Raw genomic sequence first — 21,323 nt, 5'->3', positions numbered from 1 at the left:
TTCACATTTAGGATCCCAGTGAACACCCACAGGCTGAAATCTCAGTGGTGCCCAATATTCCGGCTGAGCACACTCCTTCCCTGCATGTGTCCCAGGGAGGAAAGGCTGGGACAGTGGAAGGAGTGCTGCCTGCTCCACGCCCCCTGCTGGGCAGCACTGGGCATGCTGAGCTTCAGGGAATCACGGTGCCCCCTGCAGACCTTGTGAGGTCCAGAAAACACAAGTGCAAGAGTGAGGAGTAATACTACAGGCAGAGAAGGGGCTGAGGAGCTGTGTAGGGGACTCTGGCAGCAGCACAGTTACTACTGAGGGTCCAGGGCTGGGCTGATAACTCGGCATGGACCAGGCCATTGACCTGGCCCAACCTGTGGGTGTCACTCCCATTTTATACCATGAAAAATGAGCCATATAAATGACAAGGGATTTGCTCACATCCCCTAGCTGCTGATTCAGGAGTCAGGAGCAGGATCCACCCTCAAGTCCAGTGACTCCACAAGGCCATGCCTCAGGCAGAGGGGGCCAGCCCCGGGCCGTTCCTGGGGAAAGCATTGGGCACAGCCCTGTAGAGCCCTTCCCATGGCTCAAGGGGGCAACCAACACCACATGCTCAGCCAGTCACAAGGAGGGGAGACTCCATCCTGTAGGAACCGGTGGCAAGACCCCTGGCCACTGACTTCTACCCTGTGGTCAGAGGGCCATATGGGGCCTGGTGATCCAACTCTAGGCTGGACAAATTCCAACATCCTCAGACCCTCAATCCTAAAGGTCAGATTCACCAAATGGGAAAAGGGGACAGCTTGTCCTAAATCAAGATTCACTGGATTTTCTGCTTGAGGTACCAAAAAGCCCCCAATGGAAGTGTGAGGAACACCACCTCCCTCAGCTCCATGAGACCTGGGGCACTGGGCTGCTCCTTCTTGGCCACCTGGTGGGGGGACCCCAAGCTCCAGGAACTTGCTGCTAGGACATAGGGAAGGGAATGCCAAAGATCAGCAAGTGACAGTTGATGTTCCTCAGTAGGAAGCACATACTTGCACCTTCCCTAGAGATTCAGGAGGCCTTAGGCAAAGCTTGCTGTGCACACTCCCCCTGTTAATACCTCAGCTATGGACAAAGGCTGCCCAATAACAGGGCAAATGCTGAAACACAGGCTAGGATGCACAGCTCACCTGGGACACAGGGCTCATGGGTGCAGCGCTTCCTCTTACCTCAAACTGTGGCCAGTTCATGGCCATGCCTGGCCCGTGATTGGCTCGGAACCACCTCAGGTCCTCCACCGCATCAGCTGCTTTGATGCTCTGTTCCAAGTCATGGTAAATGGTTTTGTAGCTAAATCAGAAGAAGAACCATGGCTTTGTGGGTGGCAGAGACCAGCTAACATTTGTCCTAGCCTGGTGTCACCAATCACAGGCCCCATGGTCTCTGCAGCCCACACCCATCTACTCCCCAGACATAGAACAGGACCCCCTCCCTGAAGATCATCTGGCAGTTGCATGTACAGATGATCAGTAGCTCTGCTATGCCTCTGAGGTTGCGTGTGGACCACGTGAGCACCACCATGTGTCCCTCTGGGTCAGGCAGAGTCAAAGAAGAGACATTTGCAGTGTCAGAAGTCTCAACCCCTCCAGCCTAGGGCTAGCCTAGGCAACTTAGAAGACCGCAACAGGAAAAAAGTGGGTAGGGTGGAGACATAGCTCAGTACAAGGGACCTGGGTTCAATCCCAGTACCAAAATAAATAGGGATGAATGAAGGCAGGCAGGCAGGAAGATAGAAGAAATCTGGACAAGACACACACACAGGGAGAGATGGCCAGGGGACTGGGGTGGCCACAAGCTGAGGAAGTGGAGGACTGCAGCAGATACCAGGAGCTGGAAGAGGCAAGAAGGACTGACCCTGGAGCCTTCAGAGGGAGCATGGCCCAGCCCACTCCCTGATTTTGGATTTCTGGCCTCCAGAACTGTGAAGAGGAAATGTCTGTAGTTTAGAGGTGCCCAGATACTGGGATTCTGGTATGGCAGCTCTAGGAAGCAACTACGTCACCTGGTACAGGGTAGGTCCCTAGCCCTAGACAAGTATACCTACACACAGCAGAGGGGCCACCACACACAGAAGAGCTGGCCACAGTCCCAGCCCTGTCCCTGGCCAGCTGGGCAGCAGCACGTAGGCCACTGAACATCACCCAGCCTCAGTCTCCTCATCAATAGGAACAATGTGGCCTCCTTTACAGGGATGTCATAAACATTAAATGAATGGTGGCAGAGTAGCTGTGTGATAATTAGTGCTTTTCATTTCTTTTATAAAGATGACAACAAAGGGAGTGTAATGTCCCATTAACAATAGGTCTTAACCTGAGATTCATTTTTCAATGGTTCTGCCACATGGACTTCAGATGCAGACGTCTGTCTGTGCCCCTGTCAGTATGGACCTCTGGCCTCATACAGGCATCTTGGGACCAAAGCTGAGGATAGCACAGAAGAGAGAACATGGCTCCTGTGTCACAATGTCAAGCTGAGTCTCACAGGGCCTGTGCTTCACCTGGGGCCTAGAACCCCTGAGAAGTCAAGGCCAGGCTGGTGGCAAGGATTAGGACTCCTGGGGCATGGCACTCTCCCTCGCCCAGGTGGATTTCAGATCCCCTGGCTGTGACTGCTCCTAGCTGTGTTTAGAGCTCGTGGTACCCACTTCCTGCCCAGACCCACAGGCAGAGCTGGCAGCACAATCTCCACCATATCTGCCTAGGCAGCAGCCAGCTGGCCTACCAGGCTTTCTCCAGGCTACAGCCTACCACCCCAGCTGGCTGCGATGCACTGAGACAGGTGGCCTCAGCACTGCAGTACGGGGAGACCTCTGGCAAAATGTAACTGAGGCCTGCAGCGCACCATCTGAGTGTCACTGAACAGCAATTTGCCTCTGACATCATAGAGAATCTTACCTGGCTGTGTTTGACAGGTCCAGGTGCTTCTGAACCTCCAGGAGAACCTCCCGGAAGAAGCGCAGTCGCTTTTCCTCAAACTGCTGGCACTGCTCAAATACCTGCTCCATGTTCTCCATGTACTGGGGGGTGCTCTGGTCCAGTTCCTTCAGGGCCTTCTCATACTTGTCCTTGGTCTATGTGCAATCCAGGCAGAGACAGAAGTTCAGGTCCATTCCCCCCTACTTCACCCACTTGCCCTATGGCTTCTCAGCTCCTCCTGGTGTGATTCCAAACCCAAAACAAGAGCTCTGGAGTCAGACAGACTTTGAGGCTCAGTCCCTGTGCTTCTGCAGAGGGGACCAACTGCTGCCACCTACTGAGAGAGGCCAGACAGGGAGACACAGGAGAGGGGTGGAACTCTGTGTACACAATGCCGAGCTTGTCACACTGCTGTACCCTCTGTGCCTGTGGAGAGCTGTGCTGAGCCACTCTGCACCTCATACCTGCTTCAGCAGGAGTGGTTTAAAGAGTCACCTCAGAAGCAAGGTCATGGCTGTAAGTGCCAGGTGGGGCTGGGCCTGAATCCCAGCATGATCTCTTATTTTTTGAAGCTTCACTTTCCTTATCAGAAAATTCAGAGATTTAAACAAAAGGCACACAGCTACATGAAGCAGGCATTAGCAAAGTCCTCATCTTTGTCCTCCAGGACACCTTGCTGCTGTTTCCCAAACTGTCCTCAAGAAGGCTTTTATGAGACAGGAAATATGAAGAGCAATATGGCCTGTCTCAATAGAGTCCAGGGACTGCTTGAAAATACATGAAGATTTCTAAGAAGTGGCTGAAGTGAGCGCCTGACAGGACGTGCCCCAGGTTGGTGACACAGACTTCTGGGCATCTTTCCCTCTGCGCCATGGCAGCCCACTGGCTCAGCAGGCCAGGTGGTTTTTTGTCTGCTGTGGCAGCCTCCTGGGATGACAGGAGGGCTGGGGTCACCTCTTTATTACAAGGCTTTCCACTATAAGACCCTAAGAAATGAGTGAGCAGTTGGGGATCCACCCAAGAACTGTGCGTTCTCCCTGACACACATGCAGGGCCTTCTGAGGAAAGACCAGGCCCTCCCTGAGGTTCTCTGTTCCCCGAGGACTCTGAGTCCTCTCCATACACCCTGCTAAGGCCACAGAACATCCTTTGGGTGACCCAGAGCCCCCTCTTCTTGAAGCCTCCCCAGCTTGAGGGTGATCTTACCATTCCCTGGGGCCCCACCCTTGCACCTGGCCCTCTCCTGAATCTGTGGTTCTTGCTGCCCTCTGTGCCCTCTCAGATGCCCGTGCTGGCCTTCTCCATGAGCAAAGGAAAAGTCCCCTGCCCAGCCTGGACAAAGCTCCATGGCCCTGGTGGTTATTCAGTAGCATTATCAGTACTGCCCCAGGCCCACTACCCTGACGCTCACGTGGGAGCCCCAGCTCTGCCCTGAGACACAGTGTAGGCCAGGTACTGAGCAGGGTCATCTGAGCAGGGTCATCACACAGAGGATGAACAAAGATCTCAGAGAACCTTCATCAACTGACAGAGGTGGCCTGCATCCTCCGAGGACTGTTGTCTTTTGACATGAATGCAAAAACTTTCTCTGATGCAGTCCCTGCCTGGCCAGTAAGAAACATGAAAGTCTATAGCAGCCAACCAGCACTGGCTTTCAGAAGCGCTGCAGGAAGGACTCCTGCCAGGAGTCCACAGGAGTCCACTTGTGCCCTCCTGTCCAGGACTCCACAGCTATCAGAACACTCAGGGCCCCAGGTCACTGGTAGACCACAGGGGCACAGAGGCCTCAAGGAGGTAGCCCTCTACGAAGTGTGTAGGTCGTCCTGACAGATACTTCCTGTCTGACTACCTTATACCCTGGAGTGTTATTCAAAAGCACCATTTTGATGGTGTTTGTCCTAGATGGCCATGATACATCCAAGGCTCCCCTCTCTGTCTCTCCCTCTGTGGCACACAGCCATGTCCATTATGGAGATGGTTCGTCTTTCTTCTAGGCACCTTTGGGGGCACCTGCCTCCCTGGGATACTAGAAAAGACCTCAGACTTATACTTTTTGAAACCAGGTGCCCCCTGCCAGCAGGTCAGCCCAAGGTCTTCCTTTACTTAATCCCACAAGCTAGGCACTTGGGTACCCCCAAATCCCCAGATTCCCGGCCCCAGCCCTGGAAATGGGGTGTGTGTGGGAGTACACGCCTGCGCCTGCCCTCCACCATCCAACAACATAGGAGGGGGACAGTGGAGAAGCGCACCAGCTCTGGGGCAGAATTTGCACTCTCACACTATGGGGCAGCATGTGGTTTAACCTCTCTAATGTTGGTCTCCTCATTCACAAAGTAGGGATGCCACTGCCTTCTTCACAGGGGCATGGTGACGTTCATCTGAGGCCTGGAGAGGTTGCCAGATGGTTGTGAGTCAGCTCAGGACTCCCACTTGCCTGGTCTGTGGAGGATAGCTCTATCTGACTTGCTTAAGCTCCAGATGTCAACCTAGGTCTGGGCTGACAGCATCAGCAGGGGTCAGGCCTCACACAGGGCACCCTCAGTCCCTGCTGCCTGCCACATAACAGTGCAGGTGGCACACCTCCAGGTCTCTCACTTTCTCAGAACTTTAGTTCTAGCTCTTGTGATACTGAGAACTTCCAGGTAGAATTACAACCCATATCCGTGGGGTACCTCAGTTTACAAAGTGTTTTTACAAAATCAATTTATTTGATCTCACAACTACAGAGATAGATCTCATTCACCACAGTAACAGAAGGGCACTCAGGATGCCACATGGCCTGCACACTGTCTCTTTAGGGCTAAAAGCCACTTTCCTGCCACCCTCTGCCCCAGTGCTTGGGGCCTGGCACTGGCATGGCTGCAGAATAGCTCCATCCTTTCTTGGCCCTCACTTCTCTGTGGGTCCCCAGACCTGCCCTTCAGCCAGTCATCCGCTCCACTAGTCTGTCTGCAGCCCTCTCTCTGACCCTGCACATCTCTGTCCTCCCCAGCAGCACTGCACAATACTCTTTTGCCTGGCTGTAAAGGCTGCTGGGTCCTCATAATCTTTCATCTTAGCTTATACATCACTTCGCTCTGCTATTGATGGACATTCCCACCTAGTGTCCTGTACAAGCAGCTCCTTCTTGCAGCAACCCAAGCTTCCTTCGAGGGTCCCTGGGGAGCCGCACATAGCACCTTGCTCCCCTGAGCACAGGTTTGGCCGTTCCCCTACCTCCCCAGCTCTTGGCTCTGAGGCAGGTGCAATGGCTGTGACAACATCAGGGGCTAAGGTGCTGGCTTTGTGGCCCAGAGGGCAAGGATGTGTTTTCTTCATATCCTTCCACCTGCCCATCGAGATAAGCAGTTGCAAAAGGTTTACTATGTGCCAGACACATAACAAGTGCTATACTGATACTTAACATGCAAAAACAAGTGTATGATTTACCTTCAAAACATCTTGCTTGCATTTTTCTATTTTATCTTGCAATTTCTTGAGCTGTTCTGGGTTGAGTGATGGATCTGACTTGCTGTTGGCTTCGCGGGAGATGGCCAATTTCTCCTCTTTGCAGGCTGCGTGATAGGCTTTTTTCGCTGCTTCTACCTACAGGAAGAGTGAGTTCTGAATGCCATAGTGCTGACAGGTCGGGCTCCTCACAGAGGACACACTGACCACAGTGTGTGTGCTGTCAAGATGAGCACGACAAACGGGGACAAACTGCATGTACTCCATCACTGCAACTAGTTGCGACAGGGACCTCACTCTGCAGATATTAACCAAGGGCTGCTCTGCTGTGTGGCTCCAGGCCCTGGGGACACAGCAGAGAATCAAAGGACCTGGGCTTCCATGAAGCTTCTATTCAATTTGAGGGAGCCAAATGCAGGGGACAATTAAATGTCTTTAGGAGGTACTAAATGGTATGGAAGTGTGGCAGATACCTATAATCCTAGCACTCAGGACGCTAAGGTAGGAGGATCACTGCGAGTTTGAGGCCAACCTAGGCTCCATAGTGAGTTCAAGGCCAGTCTGAACTACATAGTGAGACCCTGTCTCAAAAAACAAAAACAAAACATATATGGTTATAGAAGAAAATACAGCAGGGAAGAGAGACAGGAAACACCATGGGTAGGAAGGTAAGATTTTTTTTTTTGGTACCAGGGATCGAACTCGGGTCCCTGTGCTTGCGCAGCAGGTGGCGAAACCACTGAGCTAAATCCCCGCCCCAGGAAGGTAAGATTTTATTTGGAATGGGTGAAGAAAGACAGCTGAGGAACAGTAAGGAAGTGGTGCCAAGACAGTGAGCACCAGGAAGTTGCAAAGGACAAACTCACAAGAGCAAGTGACAGTGCTGTGCTGGGGAGGCGGGGCAGTGGGCCATACTTTGATGGTTTCAATGCCTATTTCACCTACACACACCTACACACACACACACACACACACACACACACACACACACACACACACACACACACACACACACACACACACACACACACACACACACACACACACCCCTACTGTACCCGCTGATTTAAAAGTTTCCTTATGTGAACTACAGCCACAAACTGCTCTCTAAGCAGAGAGAAACGCAAGTAGGAATCAATGGCCTCTTTGTCAGGTAAAAGGCTGAAGACTAAGACCAGACCAGGCCCCAACAAGCCTTTATTAGGGGAATAGATCTGCCAGGCTGTCTCTGAACAAAGGAGAGACAGAAGCAATGTGGCCGGGGCAGGGAGAGTCTTTTATAGAGACTGGGGTGGGGTTTGTAGGGGCTGAGGCGGGGTTGAGTGAGGTAGTGACTAGGGAATGGAGGAGCCGGTGACGTCACTAGATGGTAGGAGGTGAGCGAGTATTAAGTATTAGGCTACTCTCTAGGTGGGAACAGGGGCATGCTGGGAAGAAGGGTTTGTTCTTTGGTGGGAGCAACCATCTTGGCATGACGTCACACAGGGGAGGGGGCAAGGCACGATAGGAAGAGGGCAGCTACTATACATAATAGCTGCTGAGGTAGTGGGAGACCTATCACTCTTGAGGTGGGGAACTGTTTACTACTGGGTCCAGGGCAAGGTGGGAGAGAAAGGAAAGGTGGCAAACCGCAAGACCTAAGGGGAGCCTGCGACAACCCAAGGCTGGAGGCACATTTTGGATGATTCTGAGGATGGCAGAACAGCTCTGGGACGAGCTGGGTGGAGGGGCAGTGCATTCAGTGAGCAGTGGGGCAGGTTGTGGGCAGGTGCAGTGCACAAGCAGGGGGCTGGGATGGCAAGAGGATGGCCTCCAGCTAGCCAGGGCCTGAACAGACCCATGACTTTGCCTTCAATTTTTAGAAAAAGGAGTAGCAGCATCATTGGCAAATTAGGGAGAAAACCCATGCAAGAGAAAGAACAAATTTAAATTAATATTTGTTACCAGTCCAAAGGGACCGGCATGTCTCTCTAGCAGACAGGTGCCCAGATTGGGGAAGCACTGCTAGTGAGTTCTGAGCTCTCCACCAATGAGCAGTGTGACCCTGGGTCCTGGTCTGTAAGATGGGCTCGTGAGGGTTAATTTAAAGAATGCTCAAAAGGCACTGGTGTCTTGGACCTGGGCAAATGTCTGGCCTGAGGGGTGGCTGTTTCTCTACCAGGTGTGGGCTCCCTGGGCTGCAACAGCCACAGGTGGTCTTGGGGGGCAGTGCTAGAGAGAGTGCTGGCTGGGCAGCCAGCACCAGGGAATCCTGGCTAGGAAGTGGCCCAGGGAGGGAGGTACCTCTTTCATCTTCTTGGCCCAGGGTTTCTGGGCTTTGCGGAAGCTGTCCTCGGCTTCCTTGGTCTCCTTGAAGCCTCCCATCATCTGCTTGTGAAAGGCTTCCTTCTGCCAGTTCTTAATCTTCTCAAAGTCCTCATTCATAAGTGAGGCCTTTATGTCCAGGTGCAGCTCGCTGACCCTCTCTGCTTCAGACATGAAGGACACCCAGGCCTTCTCCACAGTCCCGTACTGAGGCCCTGACACAGGAGAACTTGGTTACTAACACGGGGCAAAGACACGGATTTCTTGTCAACCCCACAGTCATTTACATGGAGCAACCTGATCCATACATATTTACTGTACTTAAAGCACTGAGCTCTTACACACTGAAATCTCTGCATCTTGGGAGCCTGAAAGTTTACAGTGGCTAAAGAATGGGAGCCTGCTGAAGTGAGCTGTCCTCTCTCTTCTAGGCTGCTCTGAACCCACACCCATACCCACATTTGTCAGCTCTGCTCTCAGCCAGCCCCCTGCCAGCCCAGTGCTGTCACCCCCAGCTGGGCCATTTCCATCCACTCCTACAAGGCTCAGGCAGCCCTGAGATAGCCTGCAGGATCCAGGAAGTGCTGTGCTAGGTGAAGAAGGAGAGGAGACTTGAACTTACAGGGACCCATGTGGAAGTCCCTAGGGGTCCGGTCATCTCATACCCTCCTTGCTTGCAGTCCCAGTCCACAAGGCTCAGGAAAGAAACCCTTAATCTGGGCTATCAAATGGTGTGTGTACGTGTGTGTGTGTGTGAAGAACTACGGCAAAGCTGAAGGTGAAAAACAAGAGACCCAGGCTGGGTCCCTGAGATGCTCATAGGGAGTGTTAGTCACCGAGCAAGTAATGACGGATGGGAGTAGGGCACAAGACTCTAGGGCTTCGGGACAGCAGAAATGTGACCCTCTGAACTCCTAATGACTTAGGACTACAAAGTGAGCATGCTCCGTGGCGTGCCTTGGTCAGCATTGGTGTGGACAGATCCACAAGGTGAGCACAGCAGAGGTGACAGCTGGAACTGAGAGGGACTCAGCAGGCAGAACTGAAGCAGTGACAGCTGCTATCTATCAGCCGAGAGAGATGACCTGTCTCTGTTGCTCTTTACCCAGGCAGCTTCCCAGCTGGGGCCACCATGCTGCAGCAGGGCTGTACTTGGGGCCCTTATGTAGCCCACTTCAGCACCCAGGAAAGGACAGGCAGCCTTTGCTGACTCTCACCTGGAACCTGACTTCCCTGCATGACTCCTCTGAGCTCAGCAGCCAAGGCGGAAGAGCCAGCCCTGAACACTCACAGGAGCTCCGGGAAGCTGCCCCTGCCCAGGAAATCCCACTATCACCCAGCTCCCTGAGGGTGGCATGCTGTGACCTCCACAGAGGCATCTGTGACAGGCCTCAGTGTCCTCTGAGCTTCACTGGAGGGAGGGAAGGGAAAAACTGCCACTGGGGAACACCTGCAGTCATGTCCATTGAGACTAAAGCCAGGAAGGTACCCACTGTCACTACCCAGTGTTATTTGACTTGCTACAGGGCCAGGCTGGCAGGTAAAAAGCTCTCAGTGTTAGAAAGCAAGGTGCTGAGCAGCAAGGAACTTCGTTACATGTCAGCCCTCAGCAGAGGTTATTTTCTTGTTCCAGGTTCAGCCCGAATGCCTAAGTGTGTCCTAAGGATGACAAGGGCCAGAACAGGAGACACAAGAGCTGTGCAAAGGGCAGTCTGGTGTCCCCAAGGAGACACAACAAAAGTTCATATGGCCTAAGCCTGCTGGGTGATGGGTACCCTGTGGCCCTGCACAGAATTCTCACAGGAGCAAGAAACGTTCCCACCTGCATCTTACAAGAGAGGAACCTGGCCCAGTAAGCCCGGGAGGTAAGCAGCTGGTGCCCATGCCCAGGCTGTCCCTACCCTTCTCCACAAGCTGCCTCCAGCGCCGGGCCCATTCCGTGAGCTGCTGAGCATATGCCTTCTCGATGCGAGCACGCTCATGAAGGCAGTTCATGAGGTCGCTGCACAGGCGGTGGCCATCGTCGATCCTCTTCACAGTTCGCTTGTAGTTCCCAACCTAGGAGACACAGTGATGTTATGAGGCAGATGCTAGGGCAGCTGTCCCTGTGCCAGCCTCTACGGGGAGTGGGCAGCCTGCTCCTTGCTGCTTTGCACAAACGGCTTCTTGGTAACCAAGCCCTCCATGCTCACCCCAGGCACTTGTGTGGCTTATGCTTTTATTAATAACAGAAACACACAAGTCAGAGGATGGGAGCCTCTCAATGCACCCCAGTCCAGGCACGCAGCACAAAGGAACCAAGGAGGAAGGCAGAGGTGTAAAGTACAGGACTCAGGGTGCCAGGGTGGATTCTCACACAGCCAGGACAGCCAGGGACGGCTTCCCAGAGTTGGTGACATCCAAGAAGACAGAACTAATAATCATGCTTTGTCAAGGGCAAAACGAGTTTTCTCTCCTTTTTTTCCATATTTGAAAGGAGAAAGTGACTAACCTAAATTAGAAATAATAGGAGAGGGCTGGGGATTTAGCTCAGTGGTTCCGCCTCCTGCCTTGCAAGCGCAAGGTTCCGAGTTCGATCCCTGGTACCAAAACAAAAAAGAAGAAATAATAGGAGAATAACTGAGAAAGTGCTAGGATAATTGGAAAATCAAAATGCTCACTATGCTTTATCCTTTAAGCTACCGCTGAGCTGCTTGAAAGGAATAAGGCAGCTGTCACCAAGCACCACAGGCAACAGGACAGAGAAAGGATCTATTACTCCATCATCCCTTTTCTCCCACTTTCTCCAAAAATCATAGCCACCCTCTCATCTGTGCTGCCTTTTCCTGCTGTCTCTCCCTGGGGTCACCCAACACCTTCTCTGTCTACACTCAGTCTGGAGGCTCCCAGAGGACAGATGTGCTTGTTTTGTACAAAGGGCTACTGCATCCCCTCTCTGCAGTGTGGCCCTGGACGTGTTCATGTCTCTCTGTCCTGAGCTTAGTTAGCCAGGTCAGGAGGGAGGACAGTGAGACTGTCAGGAAGGTGACAGGAGTAAGACCTTGCAAAGGGACAAATACATGAGCCCTGTATGCACATGGCAAGGGCAGAGAAGATGGCTGACGCACTGCAAGGAAGAGCAATCATCCTTGAGCCCAGAGCTGGACAGGCTGAGGTGATGACCCCTCCTACAGGATCCTGAATCCAGCAATCAGCAAAGACCCCCAGAGGCTATGAGTCTGGACCACCTTCCTCAGAGGCTGCAACTGCTCAAGGGAGGGACAACTCGAGGGCACAGCCCTGGGTTCTCCTCTCCACAGCCTCCTGCAGCCCAGGTGCGATTAGGCAGTGCCTCCTCAGCTGGCAGGTGCACAGCTCCTTGGCACACAGGGCTGATGCTGAGCTGCAGCTCTGCACTGCAGAAGCTCCCTCCCACCCCAGCCACATCAAGCACTTTCCCACTCACTGCCAGGAACAGCAGTTGCTTGAGATTGCTGAGCTGGTGGCAGGAGCAGCAAGGTAATCACGGCCCTCATTCAGCCTTGATGGTCCCCACAACACTGCGACCCAGAGCGGGTATTTGCCTTCCTCATCCCAACTGTCAGATCGCTAAGCACCACTGAAATAGGTATCTTGGCTTCCTAGAAACCTGCCCACTTCTCTGACTGGATTTCAGGAAAAGGACATTTGCTAACTAGTCACACGCTGGTGCCAGCCATCAGCACACCCAGGAGCGATGGTTCCCATTTCAGGGACAACTGGCTCATGGTTTCACAAGTTTCAGTCCATGGTCATCTGACTTCACTGCTCTCACGGCAGAGTGTGAAGCAGCACAGCCCTTCCATTTATGGCAGCCTGGAAATACAGTGACAGCCAGAGAAAAGGGGCCAGGAACAAGGTATAAACCCCAGGAACAAATTCCCATTATCCACCCCCTCCATGAGACCCCACCTCCTAAGGTTCCAACACCCCAATGATGCCGTCCAGTATGGATTCATCCATGGGCTAAACCCAGATGGAATTAGAGCCATGATCCAATCACATCAAAAACTTCAACTCGGAACATTGTTGCTCTTCAAAATTGTTGCCTTTAGGGGACAACTCCTACCCAAACCCTAAGTACCACCCAGCAATTTGCTGGGGAGTTACAACACCACAGAAGCCTCCCTAGTCCCCCCAGGACAGGTAGGAGACTACTCCCTAGGGAATGCAAAAGGAAACATGGCGGGATGTGGGCGGTAGTGGACACACTGCAAGCTGGACAGAAACACGACAATGTGGACATCGTTTACGTAAATACAGGTGCTGATGCATAAAGAAGGGATGCAGTTTACAAGATATGACCCAGAAACGCTATACCAGAAACAGGAAGATGGGAAGATGTGAATGGGAAGTAGGGGAGCCAAGGCAGGGACTTGCTCTGCTACTCACAGTACCTTCCCTGATACGCTGCTTCGCTGCTTTTCCCCACACAGGCTCCCCTGGCTGCACGTGTCCCTGCCGGGCCACCAAAGGGCAATGCCCACATCCAGCGCTGGCACACACAACGGCACCATTAAGCACTCGTAACTGATTCCCCACTGTCAGACTGGATAGGCACAGCTTTCTGGGGGCCAAGTGTGCGCTTCCAAACACTGTGCCCATCGTCACAGCTTCACTCAAGTTCGCCTCAGGCACTCTGTCCTCCTCGCAGGACGGAGTCTCGAGGCAGAAAGCCCCACACAAGATTTCGTCATAACAGACTCCTCATAATAGAGCCAAATCAAAGTAGCATGCTGTGCTTTGCCAGGCAGGCTGCTGACAACTCTTACCTGTGACACCCATACAATCAACTGCAATCTAAGCCCACGGCTAACAACATGGTCCCCAGGCTGGTCATTTTGTGAAAAAGGAAGTAGAGTTGCAGTCATCTATGACCTATGTTCTGTGTCCCTGGGCCAAGGCCAGAGAGCGTACGGAGCTACACAGCCATGCACCGGGCCTGCTCCTGTCTCCTCCACATGGCAACGAGCTTCATCCCAGGAACTCCTAACCTGTACACAACAGTACCATTTGCCAAAGGTGATCTTGATTTTAACCCCAGAATGACCATGCCCTTTAACCTGTAGCCTGAAGGATCAATCACATCTGCCCTCTCTGTACCCTGCTGACAAAGGATCAGGGCGAGCCAGCTGCTCTAAGCTGGCCAACAGAAGAAAAGGCTTCAGCAGGATCCCCTGGGCAAGTCCATGGACCAACAGCACCTGTTTTACCCAAAGCCAACAAAGAAGCTCCCGTACCATTTTTCTTATTTTCTGCTCATATCCTGTGCTTTATAGTTAACTCTTTTTTTTTTTTTTTCCGGTACTGGGGATTGAATTCCAGACCTTGCATGTTCAAGGCGGGCGACGGAACCACTGAGCTAAATCCCCGGGCCTACAGTTAACTCTTCAGTTTCAGAACCAAGCTTAATTAAGAGCGTCCATCACTTTAATCTGTATTAGGTTAACATAACTGGCTTTGCTGTGTTTTCTGAGGCAGTCTCACAATATTGTCCCAGGTTTGTTCCTCTTACCTCAGCCGCAGGATAACAGGCTTGCACCACTGGGCCTGACCCACACCTCCTCTGTCGAACTGGAAGACCAGAATGAAAGAAGAGCCTTCGGGATTCCTTAACTACAGTGCTGCAGGTGGCAAGGAGCTGGCTGAAGGAGCTTTGGACATCATGCTCACACCACGGGCCTGCCCGGCCCTCTCTACCAGGCCTGCTCACCGTGACCACCTCTTCCCAGGGAAGAGTACACAGTCAGCCCTGCTCCCAAATGTACGGTCCTGCTCATGTTTCTTCTCCAAGCTCTTCTCTCCCTTTTGCTGTAAGGTGGGCTTGGAGCTGCATGTGTGAGAGGGAAAGGTACTGGGCGAGGTGGCTGGTGCCACAGGGTCAGGCATCTTTTCCCCACTCCAGTGAGCTCTCAGCCACCACCCGGCAATGGCAGACTTCTCATGGCCATTTCTTTACCCTGTCCCCTGCAAGCGGGGGAGGCTTAGGTGACCTCTGACCTCTGAAGCCCTTCGTGGTGCAAAGATCTCTAACTGAACTGCATCTGTCACTACTGTCTGCCAGCTGGGTCCCATGGAGGCGTTCCTCTCTCCCAGCTGCATTGGGTGCTGAGGACTATGTGAGGCACGGAACAATGGTGACTAACCTGTCACTACCTTTGCAGGACTCATTCATGGCCAAATATAGAACACATTAAAGGCGGTGACAGGTCTGAAAAGGAACATTATCCTGCCGGTCAGGGCTGACTGAAGGAGTAGTGCCTGAGCCTAGTGAACAGAACTCCATGGTTACTTCAGGAAGGCTGAGGCAGGAAGCCGGAGCAGGAACCACATAAGCTCCACACAATGCTATCTGCTTGTGAAATCTCCCACCCTTGTCACCTGTCACATGCCAAGATGTATTAAAACAGCAGGGTTCAGGGGGCAAGAATCTTGCCTTTATTCTCATTCTCCACACCAGCCACAGTCAGGGCACCCATAATGTCCTCTCAAAGCCCAACAGCGGTGGGAGCTAGGATTCCCACTCCACAGAGCAGAGGGGACTGCAGGTACTGCAAGTCAGAGCCACAAGCAATGGAATCACCACAAGCAATGGTCTTTTATTTATCAAGTTTCATACAGTGAGTCATGTGCACTCTCCCCACAGACAGTAAGCTAAGCACATCATCGGGAATGCCATGGAGGGCAGACGAGCAACTGCCTATGCTTCCGTCACACAGGCACAAATAAATCAGCAGGAGGGCCTCACTCTAGCTACTAAACATTACTGAGCTCATTCATGCATGCAATCACTAGTCACTCAGCATGTCAGGCACTATGATGAGCCCCAGGTGGGCAGGCTGTCTCATGGAAAAGGCTGCCACGTTTGCCGTTGTGGAGGCTGATGTGGGGAGCAAGTAGAGTGCATCACACGCTGAGTGGCACGCCGATATTAACACCCACCTGCCTCGGGCTTCATGCTGTACCCTTCCCTCTGCCGCTTCCTACCTGCTCACCACTCCACATCGGCTCTGGGAGGCCTGCCACCCACCGTCATCTTGGTCCTGAACCGAGCCCACAACCTGGGCTGCAGCAGGTGCCAAGCAAGTCTTTGTGGAACCCATGAACACAGGGCAGGCATTTTCTAAAATGTTACCTACAGAACTGGTCTACAAAGTCAGAACTATCATACACAGTGCACACAGGTGGCTTCCAGTGATGGGGGATGTAGGTGCACTTTCACGTGACCGGTGGCCTCCGCAGTGCTCACGCTCGGGAGGAGCCAGCCTGGCTCAGACAGATCAAGACAACCTGCAGGGGGGGCCTGCTTTGAGAAGATGGTAAACACTGAGACTCACATGCCAGCTCTCCTAGGGAGAACAGTCCCAGGCCATCTGATACCAAGATGTTCGGCCTCCTGATCCCCCAAATATTCTCCTCCTCAAAGGCTCTCGGTACCCACAGAGCAGTGCAGACTGGCCAGGCCCACCTGCGCTCCAGATGCTTACCCCATCTTTCGTTGCAGACAGGGTGGAAGTTCAGCAAACTCAGCCCCAGACCCTGAACCAAGCAGAGCTTACCCCTCAGGCTGCCTCTGAGGATCCCCAGGAGATAAGGGCAGCAGCCACCTGCTCTGTGAGGACAGAGGAAGGCCAGCTTTCCAGGGAAGCACTGGTGACATGTGAAAAGCTGTGGCCTACAGCCCAGGCTCTCTGCACACAAGCCCCCAGAGCAAGAGAAGTCAGAAGCAGGACCAGGTGTGCAGACACAGTAGGAGAGACCGCAAGCTCCTGGGGTGAGTAAAGTCTTGCCTGGAGCCACAGGCCCAACCAAACCCCACTGGCAAGCCTGCCAGCGGGTAGCCACCAGGCTCTGCTTGCTGAGGAATGACTGCTTGGGAAATGGTCTCCAGCAGGCCCAGCCCTCTGAATCCCACAGGACTTCCAGTCTCACTTGGTAACAGGCCCTTACCCCAGAGAGGTCAGGTCCTCAGTCCTCTGCAAGACACATGCACTCGTCTCTAGGCTGTTCCAACTGGGATGCTGTCCCTTTTCCCTATCCAGGTTCCTGGCCCGGACCCATCTACCCACAGGCTTCCTCTGCCAACTCTAACCAGCAGCCCTTCTTCCATTAAATGATGTGGCACAGACGGGCAAAGCTGATCTTCCACTCCATGGGGCCCACGCCCTTCCTTCCAGCTTCTTGACAAGCACCTTCATGGTAGGAGTGAGAGACATGCTCCTTCCCTTTTCTCTACCTGTTATGCTCTATCTTTTTTTATTTTCATTTTTTTTTTTTTGGTACCGGGGATCTAACTTGGGTCCTTGCGCTTGCGCAGCAGGTGGTGAAACCACTGAGCTAAATCCCCGGCCTGTTATGCTCTATGTTTAGATGTCCTCTGAGAGCCTCCTGTGTTCAAAAGTTGACTGTATTAAGGGGCAGGATAACTGGCTTGCAGTTTGAAGGCAGGGCCTGGCTGGAAACGGCAGGTACTGTGGGTGTGCCTGGAAGGGTCTGTCTTCTTTCCAGGCTCCTCCCTCCTCTTGCTCAGCTTCCTGCCACCATGCCCCGAGCAGCCCTTTTCTACCATGCCCATCTGCTATGTTATTGTGCCTTGGAGCCAGTGGACTCTGGACTGAAACCTCCACAAACTGTGAGCCAAAGTAAATCTCTCATTTAAGTTGTAGGTGTCAGGTATTTTGTCCCAGCAACAAGGAAAGTAACTAAGACAACACCTTTTCCTAAATCCCTTGTCATAGGGCTGGCAATATGGGAAGTGCCTCCTCTAAATACCTCTGTTCAGTGTATGTCCAGATCAGTATTTATTTGTTCATCTGCAAACACCTGGGTGTCTACTGAGTAGTGAAGCTCCACTTCCCTCCAAGGAAGAGCCACTTACTCTGTGTGCCCCAGCAAATCCTACAGCACCTCTTGTGATGATCTACCTAGTGTGTGATAGTTAACTGATTGTATCAACTTGAGTAAGAAATGCCCAACTAAACTGGATCAGCATAGTTCTGAGTGTGGCTGAGGGGATTTACTGAAGACAGAAGATTCACCCTGCGGTGTCTTGCCACCTATACGGTATAAGGGAGAAACAAAGAAGGAAGGATTGCTTCTGTTTCTTTGGAGGAGGTCGTCTTCACCTTCACCTTGAACATCCTCTTCAGCCTTCCGATGCAGATGCTTCAGCCTCCACAGATCCTTCCAGCTTCCATCGAGGACCCTTCGGCCTCCAGATATGGGCTTGCATGGGACACTACAGTGAGCTCCAGGCCTTCGACTGGGTCCTTCCATGTGCAGGCAGCCCTTTGGCACTCTCCCACATCTGACTCTGTGGACAGCCACTGTAAGCCAATCTTGTCAATTCTTACATATTCGTATAGCTTACATTCAATCTGTTTCTCTAGTAAGCCCTGATTGATACTCCTAGTGTTTGATATTAGTGATTGATAGTCCTAGTGAATGATACTCCTAGTGTTTGTCATTTCCCTCCAGATGTCATAGTCAAAGGCTCCTGGAAGCAGGGCCACATCCCTTCCATACTAGCACACAACTAGAGGGTGTTGGAACTCTTGGTTCCTTTTGGTGAGAAGGAATGAAGTTAAATACAAATGACTTTTCCAGCTCGAGACCATGGGGCTTTCTTGAGGACAGTAGCCTTTTGTGGAGAAAGGAGCCAGTTGGAGAACTGGCAAGACACACAGCTGGTGGCATGCACCTAAGCCACACACAGCCCAGCAGGGCCAGCTTCCAACTGCTCCTCCAGTTGATGGACACCCGTCCTAGAGAGTGACATAAGCTGAAGAGTCATTTCAGGGTCAGTGTCACAGTCAGGAAGAGCCTGCCCACAATCGGGCAGAGCCTGCCTTGGCATTCACTCTTCAGACAAAAGGATATATTCTCATCTATTGACACTGTCACAGCTAACAAATTAACAGGGAGGATAAGGGCCTAAATCAGTGATGGCCAACCTTGTAGACATTCCAATGATAACAAACAGCCCACTGTGGCTTGCATGCCATAGGTTCACCACCACTGACCTAAGTCAATAAATGGGTTTGTTAAGAGCCACGAGATTTAATGTACGCTGACAGTATGTTCTGCCAAGATGCACCTACAGTTTTTCCACCTTTTTTTTTTCAATAAGCAGTGGAACGCTTCTGTAATAGCACTATATTTAGTTACTGAATTTTTCTGGCAGTTTCTGGCACAGGCAGTGCGGAAACAGGCTGTAGATGTGTTTGTGTGCTGGTTCCTCTGCTCCCCTGGCAGAGGGACGGAGCGCCCAGTCAGGTCTCCCCCAGTCCCTTACCCCATTCCTTTAACCTCAGGTGTATTTTACAACTTGGGAACTGAGGCAAAGATAAACTGGAACCCGCCCAAAGCTCCACATAAGGAGTGAGCAACAAGGCTAGGGTCCGGGCTTCAAAGCCATGCCCACCCTGCCTCTGCTGCCCCTTGGGTCTGTCAGCTCAGGGGCTTTCTGAATGCCTCAGCTCATGCATCACCACTGTGCCTGAGGTGGGTATAGACAGACATGGTGCCAGCCAGCAATGGCACGACAGCTGACAACTGAATGGCTCCTCGGGGCTCTGGAGGGCTGCACCTGCAGTTCTGGGTCAGTGCTGAGAAGACACAGCACATGGGAGCACACAGAACAGCTCTGTGCGGCCTTCCCAGGGCCAGCAGTAGGGCTGCCTGCGCCTGCAGGGGGTACAGGGTCGAGTCTTGAATTCCGACCCAGAGGCAGTGCCAATGACATCTTGTCACTGTAGGTTCTTCATCTAGCTTTGCTCCAGCCCTCCATCAAGCCAGAGAGTGCCCTCTGCTGCCATGTGGCTAGTGACAGGTTTGGCTGTTACCCCTGTCCTCCTTGCTGCTTGAGTGAGGTGCTTCCTGGGCAGACGTGCCTTTTGTCGCTGCAATTTGAGCTCTGGCCTGGATCTCCCCAGGTAGGCTGCTGCCAGCCAGGTAGACAAAGAGCACCTGCTCGCCCCCAGGTCCATTCATTCTGCTCCTGCAGAAGCAACTCAAGTCCAGGGGCTCAGGCTCTTCATTCCTGGCTCTATCCTCCCAGGGTCCAGCACATAGTAGCTGCTCAATAATATGCAGTTGCTTTTTCAGTAGAGGTCATACTGCATTATCCAGGCTGGCCTCTAACCCCTGGGCTCAAGGGATCCTCCTGCCTCAGTGTCCTGTGCACTAGGACTAAAAGGCATGCCACCACATCCAGCTAGGCACATACGTTTGATGGAATAAAGTACTCATCTGGAGGTTGATCAATGATCTTTTTTTTTTTCTGGTACCAGGAATCAAACTCAGGACCTTGTGCTTTTGAGGCAGGTGTGGTGTCATTGAGCTAAATTCCTGGCCCAATCAATGATTTTTTTACTCAGAACATAGGAAAGAAAAGCACTCGATGGAAATTTGAACCTCTTGCCCATCTTTTTGAAGCCTGGGCATTTGCTCAGACTGTGACTGCTTGTCTCCTTCAAACTGCATTGGCAGATGGCATTTGACTTCAGACAAAATCATACATCTAATTAGTTTTGGCAAACTACTTCATGCTAGTCCCTGACAAACACCATGACCTCTCCTCATCCACCAATGGAGCCTCCTGCTTCAGGAGGGCACCCATTTGGTACCAATGGCTACACTGCCACCTGGTCTGGCGGCCTCTGCCAGGGCTAATATTACCCCACTTTACCCATTAAGAGCCTGAGGACTTGTCCACGATCACACAGCTGGTGACTGCATGGCTGGGATCAGAGCCCAGATCTTTCCAACTGCAAAGAAGTGTTCTTTTCACAAAGCCTACAAATGCCAGAAAGTGCCAACGGTTTTGCTGTGGGGACAAAATTTGATCAAAAGTTGCCTTTCCTTTAAGCAGCAGGCAGGAAAGGAGTAAGGCTCAGGAGGAAAGATTTCTGCCAGCAGGCAGAAGCTCTGCAGTGCAAGAGCAGATGCTCTCACCCTCTAGGCAGTGGCCTAAACTGTACAGATGATGTCACATCACGCCTGTTGCAGTCCCATGCAAGACTTAAAAAACAGAGCTGCCTCTCAGGCTGAGCCCAGTGTTTATCACGTCACTCCCAGTCTCAGTGGTTGAACATAAAGACATTGGGAAATGGATAGAAACCTCTGTAAGTAGCAAGGGAAGCCTACCCTACCACGCTCACTGAGAGATAGGACACACCCAGCGCCACCTCTTCTCTGCTGCCATTGAGATCTGACTACAATTGTCTGGCAAGTTTGCAGTACATTTGTCTCATCTCCCATCTCCACCAGAAACACAAAGCCCTGTCAGGCACCATGGGGCTGGACTCTGCATTCTCCAGAAAAGGAGAACTTTACCTCCCAGAAGCTGTCACTGCTCACTTCTACTCCAACGGAATCGTCGTAAGTGACAGACATTTCTCCAAAGGGTGAGGGCAGCAGCAAATGCTAAGGTTCAGAGGTCCACTCCAGATGCTCAGAATCCGCAGACAGACCTTCGAGAGAAACAAAGATTGCTGTGGTTTTTACATTCCCAAGGCAAAAAAGCAAGTCATCCCCATCTAAGAACTTTCCATTGCCATCTCTGCTTTCCATACAGAGCAGGCTAAAATGTTTCCTTTA

General features: G+C 52.2%; 1 protein-coding gene across 27 annotated transcripts in view; it reads right to left on the bottom strand.

The window, feature by feature from the left end:
• The window catches only part of Pacsin2 (protein kinase C and casein kinase substrate in neurons 2), a 114,412-nt gene that overhangs the window by 6,833 nt on the left and 86,256 nt on the right, over positions 1-21,323 (bottom strand). For 23 of the 27 annotated variants that reach the window (XM_013072526.3, XM_087213777.1, XM_013072524.3 and 20 more), the window contains 6 exons: positions 21,060-21,196; positions 10,607-10,763; positions 8,685-8,920; positions 6,384-6,539; positions 2,934-3,109; positions 1,209-1,329 (listed from right to left, as the gene is read on the bottom strand). In XM_013072526.3, coding sequence (XP_012927980.1) covers positions 1,209-1,329; positions 2,934-3,109; positions 6,384-6,539; positions 8,685-8,920; positions 10,607-10,763; positions 21,060-21,119 — 906 coding nt within the window. In that variant the 5' untranslated portion in view covers positions 21,120-21,196. Of the gene's footprint in view, positions 1-1,208; positions 1,330-2,933; positions 3,110-6,383; positions 6,540-8,684; positions 8,921-10,606; positions 10,764-11,196; positions 11,280-21,059; positions 21,197-21,323 lie in introns of those variants that run through there. The other 4 variants (XM_087213787.1, XM_087213780.1, XM_087213788.1 and 1 more) reach the window with 2 other exon arrangements.

The sequence above is a fragment of the Heterocephalus glaber genome, unplaced genomic scaffold, assembly GCF_053883595.1.
Source record: "Heterocephalus glaber isolate CG9 unplaced genomic scaffold, H.glaber_assembly_v1.0 deba00001444, whole genome shotgun sequence".
NCBI lineage: Eukaryota > Metazoa > Chordata > Mammalia > Rodentia > Bathyergidae > Heterocephalus > Heterocephalus glaber.
This window is presented reverse-complemented; position numbering and strand designations above follow the sequence as displayed.